Here is a 19,879-nt window from a genome sequence, read left to right as displayed (position 1 = left end):
AATTGATGAGCCTGTTAATCCTAGCTTGGTGCCATCTTTAATAACATCATAACCATTTATTAGTGTCGTCAGATAATTAGTCTTCTCACTAGCTCATAGAGAACGTGGTAAAGACTCGGCAATATTATTACTTCCTTATTAGGGATCCGAATGGAGGCGTAAAGATGATGGATTCCCACCTCTGGAAGTATCTGCCCCCCGAGGTCTATTTGGAGGTACTGAGCAGACCCTCCAACCAAAAGAACTTAAAATGTCCTTCCCTGACACTCAGCTAGCCTTTGGTCCATGCCATGTGGCTGTTCAAGGAGCTAATACTATGGGCGGTGGGCTCCTAGGAGAGCAAACCCCTCCCACAGACACACTCACCTTCCCCCGAGGTAGGCACCTAGAGGAAGCAAACCCCTCCCGCAGACACACTCAACCTTCCCCAAGTTGTCATTAACAACATAGCCGCAAATACTCTTCAGTCCCAGTCTCTCCTGACCTCTCTCCATCACCGCTGCCTGCTCGCTCTCACCCCCTCCCGGGTGTCTCTGCTCACCTCCCTGACTTCAGTCCTGCCGTGAGTCCTGGCAACTCTAGGGCCCAATGGAAATAGATTCAGATTCAGGCTGAGCATTTCAACTGATGCAACCTGTCTGGCTTCTCTTCCCCTCCCCCACTGCTGCAGATGATAACAGAGCCTCAGTCTTGGTTCATGTTCAGTGAGCGTTCCTATGCAAGAGGCGTCCTACTCAGTACTAGCTGTGCCCAGTGCAGCCCCCTCCTCCACCCGTCTAATGTGTCTGTGCTCAGATATGGGGGCAGCAGGAAAAGTAGCCCATCAATCATAGTCATCCTCTAGGCCATATGTAACCGAGAACTGACCAGGACCTCAACCCTCCCTAACCTGACTCTAAACAGACAGCCTTGAAGGCTGACCCATGCTCACCGAGTTCATAGGAAACTGAGGCACACATTAGAGTGCCGCCCTGCTTGGCACATTGGTGTTTTTTTACACCAGGAACCCTTGCCTGCCATCTAGAGCTTCTATGTCCTTCTACTGGTACCCAGGAACCTAGTTAGGAAGTATGAAGAAAAAGTCCCAAGAGGGGAGAGCCTGAAGCCAATGGAGGGCCACAGATGGAGAGAAAGATGAGATATTAGCCTTAAGAACTGAGTTATTTCATTTTTTTTTCATTCTGCAGGTTGTTCCTAGGGCCTTGCACATGCTAAACAAATATTCTATCACTGAGCTACATACCCAGCCAAATTATTTAATTTTAATATTGAGAGCTACAGAGCACCAGTCAAGGAGGTGGAGCCAGAGGGTAACATCAGCCTGGCTCTAGAGGGGAAGTCCTCCACTCTGGAGTCAAACTGGAGCTGGCCTGGGGTGTGGCTAAAGTCTGGATAAGAGGAGAGGGTGCAGTGGGAAAGGAGGAAACTGAGGGCCCATCGAGGAGACATGCAGGCTGCAGGCTGGTGATGGGTAAATGGAGGGGTCGGGGAAGGGTGGCGATGGAGGACCAGACAGAGAATTCCGGCATGGACCTCTGGGTTTTTTTCCCCAAGTTTCAGGCCCCCTGAGAAGTCACTTGAGGCATGTTTGAACTATTCTCAGCAGGTGGCTAGTCACAGGCTGTGAGAAGGGAGCCAGATCAGGGTGAAGGGGGAGACTGCCCAGGATGCCCAGCCTGGCCAGGAGAATGAGGAGAGAGTGGGTAGGGAGGGCACAAGGACCAGGCTCATACCTGAGATGTGTGGCCTAGAGATTTCCCTGTTTTCTAATAAGCTTGCAGCAAGATAGAGGACGAAGATTGGGCACAGGTAACCTTGATATGTCACCCTTCCTTCGTGGAGGAAGTAGCCATGGCCAAACGTCCCTTCTACCCCCCCCCCCATCACAGAGTCCAGCCAAGGAGGTGGCACAGCCAGGAAGGACAGTGTCCTCTGCTGGACTCTTCTAGACAGAAGTCTCCGATGCACTTAGCTTGACCATTGCCCAGCACTTGGATGCAAAGCAGGCATTAGGGAAAGAAAGACTCATAAATGGGCATGGATGGACTTCTCACCCTGCCCAGAGACATAGCTGTGGGTCATGACTCAGCTTCACATCCAAAATATATGTGAGAAAGGTCTGGCATCAAAGCTGTGACCTCCTCACCTAATGGGTCCACTGTTTTCCTACCATAAGCCAGTTGCTCCTCTGGCCTGCATGCACTAACATTGGACCCCAAGCCCTATTCTTTTGTCCAGGAGAAGCTCTGCCCAGTCTACCTCGTTCAGGCTGGGCGGGTGCCCTTGAATACGAGCCATACTGGGAGCTCTCTTGGCACAGGTCTGAAGGCTTCAGGGGCAGGGCCGTTAGGGCAGGGGAAGCAGACGGCTGTTGTCAGGGCAGCAGATTGCCCGGAGCTAGACATGAAGAGTGTTGGGAGAGTTCGAGAGGACATCAGCGCAAATATGGGAAGGACCAAGTGGGTGGTCAGGTAGGAGATGCAGGAAGAACACAGTACCCCACGGAGATTTCCCATTTGACTATCAGCTCTAGAACTCAGCCTGCAAAAGGGGACAGACAGACAGGTGCCAAGGAGGAGCGAACACATGAGAACTTCCTAGTCAGAGGGAAACAGGTCCAGTGTCTGGGACAGACAAGCTCCCCTGCAAGGGGTCATGGTCCTGTTATTCACCCAAAAGATCTTAAGTGCCACCGTCACCTTAGGCTCATAGCTTGCAGAGCCACACAAACGCCTGTCATTGGGAGAGGGTGACACCAATGAAGATGGAGTTAGACAAGACTGCGTCATTTATTTTTCTCATTGTTGTAATGAAACACCTGACCCAGGGGCCCTAACAAGGGAAAGGCTCGTTATGGGCTCATAGTTTGAAGGTGTTGTCCCTCATGGCAGGAACGACATGGCATCGGGCACTCGAGGCAGCTGGCACACTGCATACACAGCCAAGAAGCGGAGAGACGTGGATGCGGCATTCAGCTTGCTTTTTCCTTTTTGCTCATTCCAGCTCCTGGGATGTGCTGGCCACACTCAGGGCAGCTCTTCCTGCCACAGATAACCCAGTCAAGACACCCACACACAAAAACATGCCCAGAGTTTTGTCCCCTAGGTGATGCCAGATCCTGTCAAGTTGATGGTATTGACCAGCACAGTGACGAGTGGGTCAGTCTGTGGCTCTGCGCCTTAGGAAAGCCCTATAATGTCTTGAGAGATTATACACCTCTGTGTGGTAAGGAGAGGCAGAGGCAGGCTCACACATTGTCCCTGGCATTTGTGCAGCCTGGTTGAACTTGGTGACGTGAGAACAGTCCAGAACCCTGCAGCAGTGTGCACCAGAGCCCTGGAACTGGGGTGAGATGCTTCTAGACCATACTTGCCTGAGATTGGCCTCAGCCAGAGGTTTGAACTGGTGTGGGAAGGTGTCTGAACCCGACCCTGAGCAACAATATGTAGGCTGGGGTGCAGTGTCACTGGGTGCAGGTGTGACCAAGCCAGAAAGAAGCAGTGGATCACACAAGTGAGATGTCATCAGGCCTTTGGCCACTGATGCAAGAGGAATATGGGGGTGCCTGGAGCAAACTAAAACAGAGGACAACGACTTAGCTTTGTCTGATCTGTGGCTTGGAAGAGAAGGAAGAGGTGCCCAGTTTTACTGAGGTGACCACAGCCAAGGTTGCAAAGTCTCCCACAGTCGGGGCCTGGCTGAGGCTATAGCTGGGTGCTTGGAGGTCCTCAGTGCAGGCAGCTCAGAAGGCCTTGGGGATCTTCACCCTGTGTACGCGAGGGGGTGAGAAAAGAAGGATTCTTTTTTAGGAATGATTGGGCAGGGTGTGTGCCATGACACAGGGAAACCTGTCCAGCCAGCCACCCTCTGAGTCTGTGCCCTCCCTGGGGACTTAGGAATCACACAGCTGTCCCAGGCATAGGAGAGGCCACTGTCAGGCATCCTCGGCTCAGGTGGCTTATGCATGCACCACAGATGGAGGACTTGACGGTTGACATTTGGGGATTTTCCAGAACCTAGTTAGATTTACGTGAACTGCTCAGAACGCCAGTTCTGGGGTTACCGGTGGCTGCAGTGCTCACTGTCAACATTGGCAGCTGGCCACAGGCTGTCACAGCAGATAGCATCCACGACTCAGTGCACTCCTGAGAGCATTAGGTTGCATCTCAGGAGGGGCTTTCTGGGTGGCATTTTTGAAGCCTTCCACTGTTCGCAGTGGTCAAGAAATTCAGTAAATCTATCACCCGAGGCCGCATGCTAGATGCTGCGGATACAGGGGTAAATACAGGTAAGGTCCCTCCACCCCCACCCCTGCCGCAGCCTCAGAGTCTTCCATCTAGCATGGGAATGGGTAGTAGACTATGAATAGATAACTGGATGTATGTCTCTAGCCACAGGAAGCGTTCACCTCTAAGCAGGAGGTTGGGTTGAGTCTCCAGCCAGGCTGATGGTCAGGCAGCTGGTCGGGAGAGCCAGACAGGGCCTATGGACTGAGAGAGTGGCGAGTTGCTATGACCCATCCCAGAAAGCCCTGAAACAGTGGTTCTCAACCTTCTTGATGCTGCGACCCTTTAATACAGCTCCTCATGTTATGGTGACCCCCCCCAACCATAAAATTATTTTCTTTGCTACTTCATAACTGTAATTTTGCTACTGTTATGAATCATAGTGTAAATATTTTGGGCAATAGAGGCTTGCCAATGGGGGTCACAGCCCACAGCTTGAGAATCAGTGCCCAAGAGGAAGGTCTGAGAGACTCATGCAAGGCAGACGGAGATCACTGCTGTCCTCTTGACCAGTCGCAGTTTGATTAACCCAAGGAGGACGTGAGGTCATTTCTGGTCCCTGGTACACAGACTATTGCAATGAATGTGGCAAAGAGACAGAGGACCTGGGAAGCTATACTCTGCAGAAGTCATGGCTGCAGGACTGCGAGCGTTGGTCTTCCAGCCTCCAGGTGTAACAGGAGTAGCGACTGACAGAGACACACCCTTACTACTTGTGTTGTATCCTGTCCCTTCCCTCCCCAGAACCAGACCTTGCTTCTGGCCCATGTGCCTGAGTCCCAAGACATGTTTGCAAGGCCAGGGAGGGCTCTACCCAAGTCTGTTCCCAGCTCTGAACCAGCACTTCAAAGTGAGTCATGATGGACACTCACCTAGGGGTGGGACAGGGACATGTGGGAGCCAGGGCCGGAGGGGGACAGACAACACTGGCCAGCATAGCCCCCAGGCAGTGACATGGTGCTCTGAGAAACTGAAGATGTCCCCAGACCATCCTAAGGTGGAGATGTCTGTGCTGGAATCCACTGAGTGTTCAGGGGAGAGAAACAAAGTGCAGGTTAGCCCATCAGGGCCAGCACACAGGCAGCAGTTCCCACTCGGAGAAGATACAGGTCAAATGGTCAGAGTTGGTTTGACTTCAGGAGAAGTATGCATGCTGAGTGGGGAAACTGAGACCAGGATCAACCCATTAGGCGGGGGGGGGGGGGGAGAGAAGAGAGAGCGCCACAGCAAACATGTAAAGGACAGAAGATAACTTGTGGGAGTCAGTTCTCTTCTATCCTGGGGATCAAACTCGGTTTTGGTGGGTGTTCTAATGTTCGCGTTTCCAATACAATGTCCTGGAGTCTCCACGTGATGTCAGGCCTTGCACTAATCCTAAGAGGACCATAGGTGAGGGGAACAAGCTTAATCCTTGGCTTCTTGGAGCTCATATACTGACAGGGAGACAAGAGATTAAGCAATAGCTTGCATTTGATCGCATAGATCACAACCATCCTGTTGTGATCAGAGCGGCAAGGAGCAGTGTGGGGAACAGAGCTGTCGGATGTATAATGGGAGCCAGACTTGCTTCAAAGAGCGGGGAGGTCACAGCTCCACCCCTCTTGGGCTCTGCTACAGCAGGTCCCAGCCTGTCTGGGTTGATACCACTATCAGGACTTGTGGAGTTTGGGGAGAGGACTCAAGGGGACAGAAGATGAGCCATCTATTCCAGCTCTAGTGACTGTGAGGCAGACTGGACCTGCCATTCTTCCTGATAGACACTGGCACAGGATGGAGCCTGCAGGGAAGGAGTGGGGCCTTTCCCCAGGCCTGGGAATGGTACTCACATCATTGTCCAGTCAGTCATCAAGGCTGCTGTAGTGCTGAAAGTGGCCAGGTGGGTCATGGAGGCTGGTCTGGCAGCTCTCTGGGTCTCGACAGATATGTCAGGGCTCAGGAGATATTTTGTCTTCAAAAGGTACCTTGTTTGCCCAGCCTGGATGGAAAGCACCTAGCTAAGAGAAACAGCACTTGGGAGAAAGTGTGGAAGCTGAATTCTGAGGATGCCCTGTGTGAATCAAGTTTTTCATCACTGTGATAAACAGAGGAACCTGTATGTGTGTAAATGTGTGTGCATGCATGGGTGCTGCTGGCATTCTCCAACTATCGGTGTGCGTGTAGCAGTTGGAGGACAACCTTGGATTCTGGTCCCACCTTCTGCTTTGTTTGAGACTATCTCTTGTTCACTGCTGAACACCCTAAGCTGGCCCATGAACTTCCCATGGTTCCCCTGTCTCTCCATCCCATCTCACAGGAGGAGCACAGGATTGTAGGCAGGTGCTACCATGCCTGGCTTCCTGTGGGCTCTGGGGCTTCAAACTCAAGTCCTCATGCTCGCATGTCAAGGGCCTGAGAGAAACACTTTAGCGGGGGATTAGTATTGGCTCACGGTTTCAGAAGTTTCAGCAGCTTGGTCGGCTTGCCCCACTGCTGCTTGTCAGTGGTGAGGCAGGACACCTTGGCAGCAAAAGTGTGGAGCAGAGACAGAAAGCTAAACATAAAGCAGAGACAAAACACCCTTCATAGACACACCCCAGTTACCCACTTCCCTCAAGGTCTCCCCTTGTAATAACACTATTAAAGAGTGGATCGATCAGTGGATTGATCCGTTGATACGTTCAAGGCATGCGTTATCCAGTCATGAGGGATCTCAGTGACTAGATCCATCAGCCGGGGACAAGTCTTCAACCCATGAACCTTTTGGGGGATCCCTCATGTCCAAGCCATAACACCCAATGCCAGAGACATGGGAGAGACGGAGCAGACAGAGCTCCCAGGACGAGTCAAATCCTTTCATGGTTATCAGGAAGGGACTTGTCATGGGTGGTTTTCTCGGGCACTGTAGAGGCAGAAGAGGAATTGAGAAGGCTTTAGCACTCCAAACCCCACTGAATGTTAATGAATCCCAGTGAAGCCCCAGTGGCAGGCGTGGTCAGAGGCCAAGGTGAAATTCGGGTGTCTGGGAATACTGCAGGGGACTCAGCACGAGGCCCCATGAGCACAGACTGCAGGTCTGAGAGCAGATAATAGGATAGAGACAGTTCTCCACACCGTCTCTAAGAGATGGGTGTATTCGTTTTCTCGGACTGCTATAACAAATGATAGCCAACTAGATGCCTTGAAACACAGACATTTATCCTCTATGGGAGAGAAGTGAGAAATCGGATGTCAGCAGTGTTGACTCCCTTCCAGAGGCTCTGAAGGTGGATGGGCTCTATCCTCCCAGGTTCTGATGTGACCAGCAGCCCTTGGTGCTCCTGGACTTGTGTTTAGGCTGTCCCCACCTCTGTCTCCATTGTCACACTCTTCTCTGTATATATTTGTGTCTCCTCTTAAAAGGGCACCAGTTGTTGGGAGGGGCCACCCTAATTCAGGATGGTGCCATCTTAACTTGGTGACTTTGTTCTGCAAGAATATTATCTGCAAGACCTTATTCTGAATTAGCTCACAGTCAGAGAAGAGAATGTAATTAAGGCTATAGGCACTGCCACATCATCCCACTCTACTTGGCTTGGACAACAGTGTGGTAAAATGTTGGGTTTTTAAGCCATAATGAATCGAGTACTAAAACTGGCTCAGCCACTCACCAGCTTGAACAAGCCTCCTGTCTGCTCTAGACACCAAATCCCTCATCTAAAGTGTGGTGATGTCTGTTGCCCTGTTGCCCCCTGGGGCTCTAGGGAGGCATTCATGAGGCACTTGACCATGCTTGGCCTGTAGGCAGCGTCCTGTAATGATGGCAGCTCTTAATATTTTAATATATCAGTTGACTGTCTGGACATATAGGCACACTGTAAGAACATAGAGATACAGAATCCAGTGGTGAATACTGGAGAATCCAACAGGAAGTGTCAACAGACCACCAAACCCAGGGAGTGAGCAGGGACCCTGGGGACTAGACCTTAGTCTCCAAAGAAGACTTCTTGTCCTAAGGAAAGAACAGTTGGTGACAAGTTGCCAGAACTAAGACCGTGAGATCTTAGTTCTTAGCCTGATGGGAGTTGGCCCAGGTTTTATATAGGAACAAGTTCAGGGTCCTATAATAGAGTCCGGGCTAAAGTCAGGACAACTGACTATCAAGGGCCAAAATACAGAGCTGGAGTTGGATAAGTACTTCTTGTCAGCCATGTAGGATCTGGGCTGGAACCAAGGTCAGATGGCTTCATGCATGGAGGGGGAAGGTTGAACAGGGCTGGACTGGGTGCCTTCCAACAAAACCTTGGTAAGCGGAAACCTACTAAAAGGGATAAAACAATGTCTTCAGAAGGCATCGGACCTGGCCTAAAAATTCAGAAGATATACAGAGAGGAACTTAGCGAGCCAGGAGGCCAACAATGCTCCCCTATAAGAGAGTGAAGGTATGGGGGGGGGGAGGGGGGACAGGTCAAAGTACTGTTTGGTTTTGTTCGAGGTTATGATTTTTGTAACGTGAGAAGAAAGAAGCTTCTCCAAGCCTCAGTTTCCCTCTGTGCTAAAATGTGGGTTTGGAGCAGATGTTCTGAAGGCCTTTCGTCCAGCTCTGACAGCCTGTGATTTCGTGAATCACGCTGGAAGAAGTGTGCATGAGTGGGAAGAGCCGCCAAGACTGGGCCTTTCATTCTGAGTAATGAACCGAAACCGCGAAGGCTTGACATCTGTTCCAGTCTTTCAAGGGAAGTTGGACAAAATAATGCCTTTTTCAGGGAAATCGTTACCAACAGTGGAATATAGTATTTTCTGCCTAAGCCAAAAATGAAGTGGAGAATGCCAGCTTTCTTGAAGCCCAAGGGAGAACGCTCCTCTGAACTCCCAGAGAGGGTCACGTTGGCCAATTACCTTGCTGCCGTAGGCGCATAATGCCATGGATGCAACCGCTGCCCAAGCCCATTAGAGCCAGAAAGCGGGGAGAGTGGAAGGGAGGTGCTGAGGGCCCTGGGAAAGAGACTGCTCTGGGGCCTGTGCCTGGCTTCCTCTTCAGCCCCTGGGGCCTTCTTGCTGAATAAACATTTTGCGCAAACACCTTGATCTCGTGTAGCTTGCTGTCAAGAGTCCACGGAGGACCCTCCACCACTGACTTGGAAGTTCTGTCTAAGAAGCCGAGGCAAACCCAGAGGCTGTTCTCAGAGACCAAGACATTCTCCCTTTGGAGTCAAACAGAGCATCCCCAGGGTCTGTTTGGAACTGAAGGAACTGAGCTAAGGGGGGGCAGGAATCTAGACTCACACACCACTAGATCTTGCTCCCCTTCCATCATTGTAGAAGATCCTAGAACTTCAGGACTGAAGGAGACCTTCAGGGCACTCACCTCAACTGTTTTGCTACCCAGGAATCATGTCTGTACCTAAAGCAAGGACTTGCTGTACCAGGTCTCTGGTTTGTTCTTGTATCCCAACTAGGCCAGTGTCTGGGCGAAGTATGTCTTGATCAAGTATGTATTAGACGGTTTTTACTGTTCCTAAGTATTCTTTCCCCTATCCATTTGTTCATGCTCTTAGTTGAGAGGGGTCCAGGAGCTAATGCAGCTGCCCTGTCCCTCTTTCTGTACCTTTAAAGCCAGGTACGTTCTAACTCACACACTCAAAAATCTATAAAAGGAGGCTTCAGTGTACGGAGCCTTTTCCTTAGCCTTACCTCCTGTATTCCCTGGGGTTGATTTGTTTCACATTTATTTGTTTATTTGTTCATTGCATACATGCATGTGGGCACATGCTCATGTATACATGTCATGTCTCACGCTTGGAGTTTAGAGGACAATTTTTGGGACCTGGTTCCCCCCTTCCACCATATAGGTAGGTTCTAGGGATCCAGCTCAGCTTATCACCAATCTTGGTGGCAGGTGCCTTGTACTCCATGGACCCTCTTGCTGGCATTTTCTTGGATTTTGAAGTTTATCAAGTCTTTGGCCCCTGAATATCCATGTTGGGGAGCAGGGGTAGCATTAGAAGGAGAAACACTGGGGATACCAGTATCAGAGAATCTCCTAGTTTCCCCTCCCACACCAAGCATGGAATACTCAGCAAGTGGTCTATCCTGGGATTTCACACATATTAGCCGTTTCTTCTGATGTGATTACTATTAAAGTGCTTATTCCTATTCTTAGATAAGTGACGTCTGAGTTAGTGCTGATACGATGAACACTTTGATTGGCACACATGTCCCCTACTAAACCTTCAGAGCCATGAGAGCAGAAATCATATCTGTTAGTGACAGCTCTGTCTCTGTAGTTCCTGGCGGATCTCATAAAATAGTGGGTGGGTGGAAAGATGAGTGGACTGGTGGATGGATAGACGGATGGATGGGTATCTGGGTTGGTAGATTTATAGATAAACAGATAGATGGATGGATGAATGGATAAGTGGGAAGTGAATGGATAGAAGGATGAATGGATAATAGATGGACTGATGGGTAGTCCAGTAGGTGGGCAGATGGAAGAATGGGTGGAGGGATAATGGATGGATGGATAAATAGATGAGTCAGTGGGCGGATGAATGGGTTAATCCAGCAAATGGCTGCCTAGAGGTATTGCCTTGGCAGGGTCTTTCCGAAACATGCTCCTTCCTGGCAAAGGGTTTTCAGCACTTCCCTTCAGTTGTGCCTATGTATGGAAAGGAAATTGTAACTTGATTCATAATTGAGACACAAATACCTACAGGAGCCTAAGAGGCAGCCTTTTCCAGGGAAGCACTACTAAATATTGCAGAGTCTAAGAAGGGGCTTTGAGACGAGGAGAGAACAGTGGGCCAGCTACAGCTCTAGCATGCAAGGAGCCCGTGAATGTGTATATAAGCAGCTGCATGCTTGCTGACATGCAGCCATGCACACTGAGCAATGCAGACCTTCCCTTGGGAAAGAGTGAACTTCATGAGAATCGAGAATCAAGGCTGCCTGGGAGGGATCTCGAAGAGGCAGCGTGGGTGAAATAATACGAACAATAGGAAGAATTAGACAAAGAGGCCATGGGGGTGAAGAAATGGGCTTAGGGACAGGACGGTCTTTAAAGGGACCTCGTGTTAAGAGGACTGCAGATAAGATGCAAGGGGGAGGGTTCTTAATTTTTAAGCAGGAAAACTCCAGATCAAATTCAAGAACCCCCTTCATTAAGTTTGTGATGCAATGGCCTGTATGAATATATCATACCTCTAGCCTTGCCTCTCCTGCCTCCATGGTAACCCCTGCCAGAGAGGTGAACTTCTGCCCTTGGGCTTGCTCATTCAGTTTTCTTGTCCACCCACACCCTTTAAAGAGGGTGTTTTTGTTTGGTTTGTTTTGTATGTATTCTGTGTAGCATGTGTGTGTGTGTGTTTGTGTGTTGAGTGTGTGTCTGTGTGTGCGTGCGGGTATCAAAATCGTTGTCTTCTTCCGTAACACTCCACTTTATGAGACAGGATCTCTCTTTGAACCTGAAGCTGATCAACCAGCTAGACTAGCTGGCCAGTGAGCTCTGGGGCCTGTAACCCCAGTGCCAAGGTTGTGGACTCTTTTGTTGACCAGCTTTTTACGTGAGTGGTGGGGATCCAAACTCAGGTTCTCATGCTTGCATAGCAGACATTTGACTAACTGAGGCATCTCCCCACTCCCAAGGAGGGCATTATCATTGTCTAACTAGTTTTAGAGCGGGTTTTAGGATCTAATGAGCATCCTGGGGGGGGGGGCGGCTAAAGTGGTCAGGAAGTGATTGAAAGGGGGAAGCTGAATTCATTTGACACCGTCCCATCTTGAAAAGGGACCTTATTTCACGGTCCTCTTCTTCCAGGCATCAGCCACTGTAGAAGAAAGCTTAAGTTGTCCTGTATTAACGTATGTGCATCCTTGTCTCTTCCACACCGTGGGCATGGTCCAGCCGTGAGGGTTAGTCAGTGCTGAAACTGAACTGTGAATACTTAGGCGGACCTGTGTTCTGTCCCCAGAACTCATGTGGGGGGAAAGGCCATGTGTGGTAGCATGCACTTAGACTCCCAGGGCCAGGGAGGCAGAAACAGGCAGATCCCTAGAGTCTGATCGCCAGGCAACCGAGCCTACTGGGTGAGTTCCAGGCCAGTGAAGTCTGCCTTAAAAAATGAGGTCAGGGCTGGGGAGATGGTTTGACTGTTAAAGACTAAAGCTCTCATACACAAAAAGGGTCAATTGCAATTGAGAAATGGCACTAAGGTTGTCTTCTGGCCTCAACACTTCACACACACACACACACACACACACACACACAGGAGTGGTTAAGTAACCTTGAACTAACGCACCACCTCAGTCTGTGTCCCATAAGGGAGTTCTTCATCACCTTTAGCCCAAGGTTTTGCTCATTGTCTGTCTGCCTGTGGTCTTGTTACAGAAAGCAGATCTGGCCGTGGCTCCCCTAACCATCACCCATGTCCGAGAGAAGGCCATCGATTTCTCTAAGCCTTTTATGACCCTCGGAGTGAGCATCTTATATCGTAAGCCCAATGGCACCAACCCGAGTGTCTTCTCTTTCCTCAACCCCCTATCCCCGGACATCTGGATGTACGTGCTCCTCGCCTACCTGGGTGTCAGCTGTGTCCTCTTCGTCATCGCCAGGTAAGGCTGTGCCTTGGTCGAAGCTCTGGGCCAAGCTGGAAAGCATGGGAAGCTAGGCAAGTGCCCCTTGGCTCAGAAAGCCCAAGGTTTGGATCACTGAACCACCTGACATACTCTTCCTCCCTGTGGCTCAGATCCTTCGTCCCTTCAGAAAATGTCCCATGGCTCCCTGGGCTTGAATCATCCGATCCTGCCTCTGGTGTTCATGACTAAGATATGGTAAATTGTACCCTGGTGCCCAAAACAGGTTGGGGGAAGCCAGACCATTGCTTACCTGACCTGGGTACTTGGGATGGCAGACCAGACCCAAGCACATTGCATGGCCTAACAAATGGCTCAAAACATGGAAAACAAATTATATCTAAGCCATCCACACAGCTGGAGAACCAATCACCACCAGCTGTGCACACACCACATGCAGAAACATGGCACACAGACATGCATGCGTGGGATTCATGCTTACACGCCACCTCATTCACACGTGTGCCCCCTGCTGGGAATCCACGCATGCACTGAGCCTACCCTTGTCACGTTGTTCATTGGAAACAGATGAAGTACACCCTTGCTAAGTGGGCCCACTAGGGAAGCAGAATTAGCCCAGGTTTATCAAGTACCTAGTGTCTACCAAGCACCCAGTTCTGCGCCTTGCCACCTTTCCGTTTTCTCTGGCAGCCTCCCTTAAAGGTACCCAAGACCTGCTGAGGCCAGATAAGCCATAAATGACACATCTAGGGGGTGAACTTAGTTCCACTGAGGTTTTGGCTGTCATTCATACCTCTGGCCATTGTTGACACACACACACACCCATCTCAAGCTCCCTACCCCCTCCTAGCTGCTCTCTCTGCCCCACCTGCCAGGCCCCATCCTTACCCCTGCCCTGGGTCCTTTTTTCTCTAAAGCCTAACATGGTGTAAAGAGAAACTTCTCTGGAGAGGCAATTTGAGATCCAAGGACCTGGTGTTTCGCCTTTTTCCTCCAGAGCTTCCTTTGAAAGCTCCCCTCGCCTCGACGCCTGTCACTCTCTGCCCCCTCCCACCCAGAGAGAGACCAAAGGAAAAATGTGAGAGGCAAAGTTGCCCAGCCTCCCAAGGCTTTGCTGCAGAGCCTGGTGAGGCTGCAGCTGCCCTGCCTCCTCAGCCCAGCCAACAGCGAGCCAGCACGGAGAGACCTTCATCACGCCTCTCCTCACTAATGGTCTAACAAGCCTTTGAAAGCAGAGCCGCTCTCTTGCGCTCTCAACGTAATTTTCTCGAAGCTCCAGTGGCCTCTCAGCCACCCATCCCTCTGAGGCAGGAGCATTTCCAGCATTAGTTCTGTCTGTTTGATGTGTGTGTCTCTTCTCCCCTCAGATATGGGCCATCCATCCGCTGCAGGCAGCTGGGTGTCCAGCCTCCCCATCACGGCTAGGAAGACAGGGGGAGTGGCCCCTCCACCTAAGGCTAGTGTGGGATGCTTAGGAAAAGTGGGGTTTTCTGCACTGGCCAGGATGCCGTGAGGTACCTGCAGAGGAAAGAGGGAGGAAATTCTGGGCCACAGAGCTGAGCAGAGGTATCTAAGTACACTGCTCACCCCATGGAATACTCATATAGCACAGCTGCCAACCATCGTTGTCTGCCCTTACAGTAGTCCTATAAGGTGGGGAGAACCATCCCCGTGTTCCAGAAGCAGAAGCCAAGCGAGGCTCAGAGAGGTGAAGTCGGTACCCAAAGATTTCCCATTCTAAATTGAACACAGGATTGGGCATTGGGGAGCTGCAAACTAGAGGACACATAGATGGCTCAAGGGGGTGCCATTGGGCACCTGCAGGCTTAGGGCTCAGCCAGAGAGGCAGAGTCAGCAAACTGCATGTGGGACCCTTGCCCAGCCTTCATCCATTCCCTCTTGTCTTCAGCGCTGTAAGGTTCCTGCCCCCCTCCCACACTGTAAGATGGGTGCCCAGTGCTGTGATCCTTTTTCTGGTTAAACCTCAGCCTTTGAAAACATTTTGTTACCAAAAGGCCCCTTCTGCAATCAGCTACGATTATCAGAATAAGCAAGTTCTGTCTCTGGGCACTTGTCCTGTTAAAACATCACCGAGTGGTACCTTGGATCCTTAAATACCTGTAGAGCAGAGCCCAGAGGACCCAGCTCCCCTTTGGTGTCACTGACCACAGAGGAGTGCCCAGAATTTTCCCCCATTGGTGGGAAGTGGATCAACTTCAGTGCCCATCAGTAGGGTAGGGTGTTAAGACCCATGTGAGTCACTGGAGGGCACAGTCTGGTTCTGGTTCCGAGGGATTGGTGTGGACGGGGTAACAGCTTTCTACATAGAAATTTCTATGTCAGGTTCCTGGGATGATGCGGCATTTTTTTTATGTTAAAAATTCTGTGTGTGTGTGTGTGTCTGTCTGTCTGTATGTGTATGTTCGTCTTACCTGTCTGTGTGTGTGTGTGTGTGTGTGTGTCTGTATGTGTATGTCCGTCTTACCTGTCTGTGTGTGTGTGTGTCTGTATGTGTGTCTGTATGTGTATGTGTCTGTATGTGTATGTCCGTCTTACCTGTCTGTGTCTGTGTGTTACATTACGAGCAGGACCTAGGGCAGACGAGCTGGCTCAGCTGGTAAAGGCACTCTTGGCTCCAAACCTGGAAGAGCTGAGTTCTATCCCAGGGTCTCACCCAAAAGGAGAGGACCGATTCCTACAAGTTATCCTCTGGCCTCCACATGTGTGCTGTGGCACATATACCCACATGTGCCTTAAACAAATAAATGTAATATAGATCTTAATAATATAAATAAATAAAGAGCTAGACCCCTGAGCACTGCTCAGAATTCATCTTCCTTCTGATGCCAGCCCTCCAGCCAGGAGAGGTCCCAGGGGAGCCTGGTTTCTTGGTCCGCAGTACAAACCATCATAGCCCACTTCGGTTCGCTGTCAGATCAGTCCCGGGGCTTCCTGAGCTGTAAGCTTTGTTTCTGTCTAGAAGCTAAAGGCTGAAGTTCCATAGATTTTTGTGAGATCCCTGCCTTAACTCTTTTATAATTAATTATAAAATTAAATTTTATAATTTCTTCTTTAGCCCTGGGCCTCCGAGGGCCATGCCTCCTTAGGTAGTCCATTCCCCGCTTTGCTCTGAGTCTCCAGTGGCCTATGGTCTCTGCTGAAATCCACTGCTTTTCTAACATGGAGCTGAGTGGACCTGGACCAGGTTCCAATCTATGTGAACTCAGTGGGGAGGCATTGTGTACCCAGTACCCCTAGATCTGGTGGACTCTGGGCCTGAAGCAGGGACTCTCCTACCTACACCGGCACCCACCAGGCCCGGCCCTCCAGACAACTCAGGTTTGTCTGCACTGCCACAAAAACAAGCCCAGCATCCATTCTGGACACCCGGCTCTCCAAAGGTTTTCTCTTACATCCCCTTCCCCCAAATCTCTGCCGGCCCTCTCCCCTGAACCTCAGCCTCTTCCTTGGGGATTCTAGAGTCTCTACCAGTTTCCTCTCCTTCCCTTTGACAATCCTCAACTCACTGTGAAGTCTCACATGGGGATTTCCTGCCTGAGGCAGCATCCTGCTTCCTGAGAATGGGACTGTCCTCACCTGAGCCCGGGAGCAGTGAGTGATAGCTAATACTCCCGCTTTGAGAAGGGAGCAGCAAAGGGAAGACACGAGTTACCATAAAGGGCTTCACACTAAAAAATGAAACAAAAATATGTTTTGGTTTCAAAAAAAACTGTCTTTCTTTACTTCCTCCATCCTGCCCCATCCCACCCCCCAACACACACACATACAACTGCCCTGATCCAGGAACCACTCAGTCCCTCCATCTCTCTGCATCTTCAAATTGACTCATTTGTAAGCAGGATTCAGCCAGTCCACCAGGCTTCCTCCCCTCAGTTGGGAGTCCTCTTCCTTAGAACGGGATGGTGTGGAGTCGGGGCTTTGGACGTTTTCCTGCCCGGCCTATGTTCATATACTCAAACACAAAAATCTGAAATGAAATCCCACAATGTTTTCTCCGTGGGGCAGGATTCTGGGGCATTTGTACCTTCTCATCAGATTCCTGTATACTATTTGAACATTTTATCATGAGCATCTTTTCACTTTTTTATTATACAAGAAATTCAAATGTGTCTTCTCATTTTCAAAAGAGCCATGTGGTCCAAATAAGGCAAGAGGTTTGACTGAAACCCCTCTTGCCCTCCTTGCCCTCTCCCCAGAGCCATAGACCGATGTTTTTATAGAGACTTCCAGACCTCTTAGTGTACATTCATGTACACATTCACAGACAGAGCTGTGTAGCTGCCCTAGGAAACCTACAGAAATGCGATTGTATTGTTTTTATTTTTGATCGCTGTTCATCCAACAGTCTGTGTTGAAGAGCTTGCCCTGTCTCGGGACAGCTAGAAGCATGCTGTTCTCTTTAACAGCTGTGTGATATTTCAGTGTGGCTGTGGCATGGCGTATTTAATCATTCCTCTACTGAAGGACATTTAGGTTATTTTTTTTTTTTTTTTTTGCATGCTATTGCAAACAACACTTTGACAAACATCCTTGAGGACTTCCCTTTATGCGCCTGTCTGATGTTTTTCCTACATGGATAATGACTCGCAGCTTCCCGAGGTAGAAGGGCATGCATGCTTTTAATTTGAAAAGGTGCTTTGGAATTACTTTATAGCCAGAAAAGGGCACTGGCAGTAAAGGACAGGAAGAAAGCCGGTCCCAACTGGTCCTTGCCTATCATTCCAGACAGACAATAAAAAAAGGACCCTGGAGTTGTCGGTGGTCCACACTGGTACTTGTTACTAACTAGCAGCCTTTTGCAGCTTGGTCTCACCGCTTCCCTCTGCCCTGCAGATTCAGCCCTTATGAGTGGTACGATGCTCACCCCTGCAACCCTGGCTCCGAGGTGGTTGAGAATAACTTCACACTGCTCAACAGCTTCTGGTTTGGAATGGGCTCCCTGATGCAACAAGGTGCGTGTCTGCCCTCTCCAGGCCTTCTCGTCTTTTCTCCCCACTGGGTCCTTGGGCCTTTCTCGAGTCAGCTGCCCTTGGGAGTCAGATCTCTCTAAGCCGTCAGACGGTTGGAGACACTGAGGATACCCTGGTGTGTGTCTTCGCCCCAGATTCACACCCTGCTCCGCTGCTCTGGCCCAGAGCCAGCTCAGGTTCTGAAGCAGGTCAGCCACCCCAACCTGTGGCACGTGAGAGGCATTCCCAGTACCTTCTACTGTAACTGGGATGGACCAGAACATGCTGCCTGCTGGGTTGACCCTGGTTCTCCACGGCAGAACAAAGCGATCCGTGCAAGCCGGAGGCTGGGACCATAGAGACAGAGTGGGCAGGAGCAGCTGCAGAACAGTGCTGTGAGGGTCCATGGCTCAGAAGACTAAGAGAACTCAGGTCGTTAGGTTAGGGCCAGGGGAGGTTGACTGAGGTTGGGGCTTCTGCCTGAGTGCATCAGAGACAGTGTCCATAGAAGAAGATTGTCTTTCATCTTGAAGACCAGGGTTCCTGAGCATGACTTGAGCTCTTTGGAATGTCTGGAGATGCTTAAATGTCTAGGAAACAGCCGAGCATGGTAGCTCGCATCTGTGATTCCAGCATTTGGGTGACTGAGACTGGAGGATTACTGTGAGTCCAAGACAAGCAAGGCCTGTCTCAAAAAGGGGGGAAGATGCAGCAGGATGACTCAATGGGTAAAGGCTGGTGATGACCTGATGGGAACCTACACAGCGCCTACTCTAACTGCAAGACCCTTGTCCTTCACACCCCTGTGTGAAACCTCAAGACCCAGCGCAAACCCTGCTCTTCAGAAGGCATGATAAAGATGCCAGATGAATGAGGAAGGGAGGGAGGGAGGGAGGGAGGGAGGGAGGGAGGGAGGAAGGAAGGAAGGAAGGAAGGAAGGAAGGAAGGAAGGAAGGAAGGAAGGAGGGCATTCTCCTATTGCCCGTCACACAGCCGTCCACTGGGCTGTAAGCACTGTGGCGCCCGAGTGTAGCAGAAGAGGAAATAGACTTGTTCCACCCCCGCTCTGTGGGCTCCAGCAGCTGGGGAGTGACAGGCAGCTTTCATGGCAAGTGCCTCCATCTGTCCCCGCTGTTAACAAGCGTCCTGAAGCCTCACTGTCCTTCTTTGCCCATCATCTTTGTTCGGTGACAGTTGAGAAGGACCTAGAAGGCCCTTCGCTGCAGTGATAACTTCTCTGCTGCTGCCTGCTGCTACTCAAGTCCAGGCCCCAGCGCGTTCCCCGCATGGTTTGGATGGGGTGGGGGGTGGGGGGGTGGAGAGCTAGGTATGTATTTGAAAATCTCTCCCTTGAGTGACTTCTTTGAGAGGTGGAAAAAAAAAAGTCATCCATATCAAAGCAGGCACTTTCAGATTGCAGGTCCAAATATTCCAGAAAGTTCAGGAGCCGCTCACTGTTTAAATCTCTTGAAAGCCGTCGAGTTAATTACTCCAGTTAGAGGGTTTCATCTGAATTGTGCTCCGTGCCCAAGGTCGGGGAAGAAGAGTGATATATTTCAGCAAAAAGCTTCCCAAAATGTTGATTTTTCTTCTCCTGCCAAGTGCCTCACAGCAATCTCATATTTGTATACCGCTCGTATTTCTGACGCATCTCTCTTCAAATTATACCATTGCAGCATCTCAGTATTTCCATGAGGCTGGGGCAGAGGAAGGACAATTCTTCCAGAGCAAGAGAATTGTCTGGGCCTAAGATCACCCAGAGAACTGGGAACAGGATTTTCTTTTAGAACCCATAGGTTCTGACCCCTATGCCATGGCCCACAGATAGGCATCAGAGGGTCCGAGGAACCTACAAAATGGTGTGTGTGTGTGTGTGTGTCTGTGTGTTTGCGTGCGTGTGTATCTGTATTTGTGTGTGTGCATGTGTGTGTGTGTGTAGAGTGTAAATTATTAAATACCAGCCTGGATCAGATTCACCCGAAGGGCTGAGTGCACACACTGCCCATTCTCCCCCACCCCATCTCCAGTTATTGACTCTTGAGGTGAATCAAAGAATTTGCCTTTCAGTCAAGCTTC

The 19,879-nt window shown here is 50.3% G+C and overlaps 1 protein-coding gene across 1 annotated transcript in view; it reads left to right on the top strand.

The window, feature by feature from the left end:
• Positions 1-19,879, top strand: part of Grik3 (glutamate ionotropic receptor kainate type subunit 3) — a 92,227-nt gene that overhangs the window by 51,313 nt on the left and 21,035 nt on the right. Inside the window, exons 11-12 of the mRNA XM_050154796.1 lie at positions 12,628-12,851; positions 17,688-17,806. Of these exons, the coding sequence (XP_050010753.1) occupies positions 12,628-12,851; positions 17,688-17,806 (343 nt within the window). The remainder of the gene's footprint in view (positions 1-12,627; positions 12,852-17,687; positions 17,807-19,879) is intronic.

This window comes from Alexandromys fortis, unplaced genomic scaffold (genome assembly GCF_014885135.2).
Source record: "Alexandromys fortis isolate MF-2015 unplaced genomic scaffold, M_Fortis_MF-2015_v1.1 scaffold_26, whole genome shotgun sequence".
Classification (NCBI taxonomy): Eukaryota; Metazoa; Chordata; class Mammalia; order Rodentia; family Cricetidae; genus Alexandromys; species Alexandromys fortis.
Note: the sequence above shows the minus strand (reverse complement) of the source record. Positions and strands in the feature narration are given on the sequence as shown.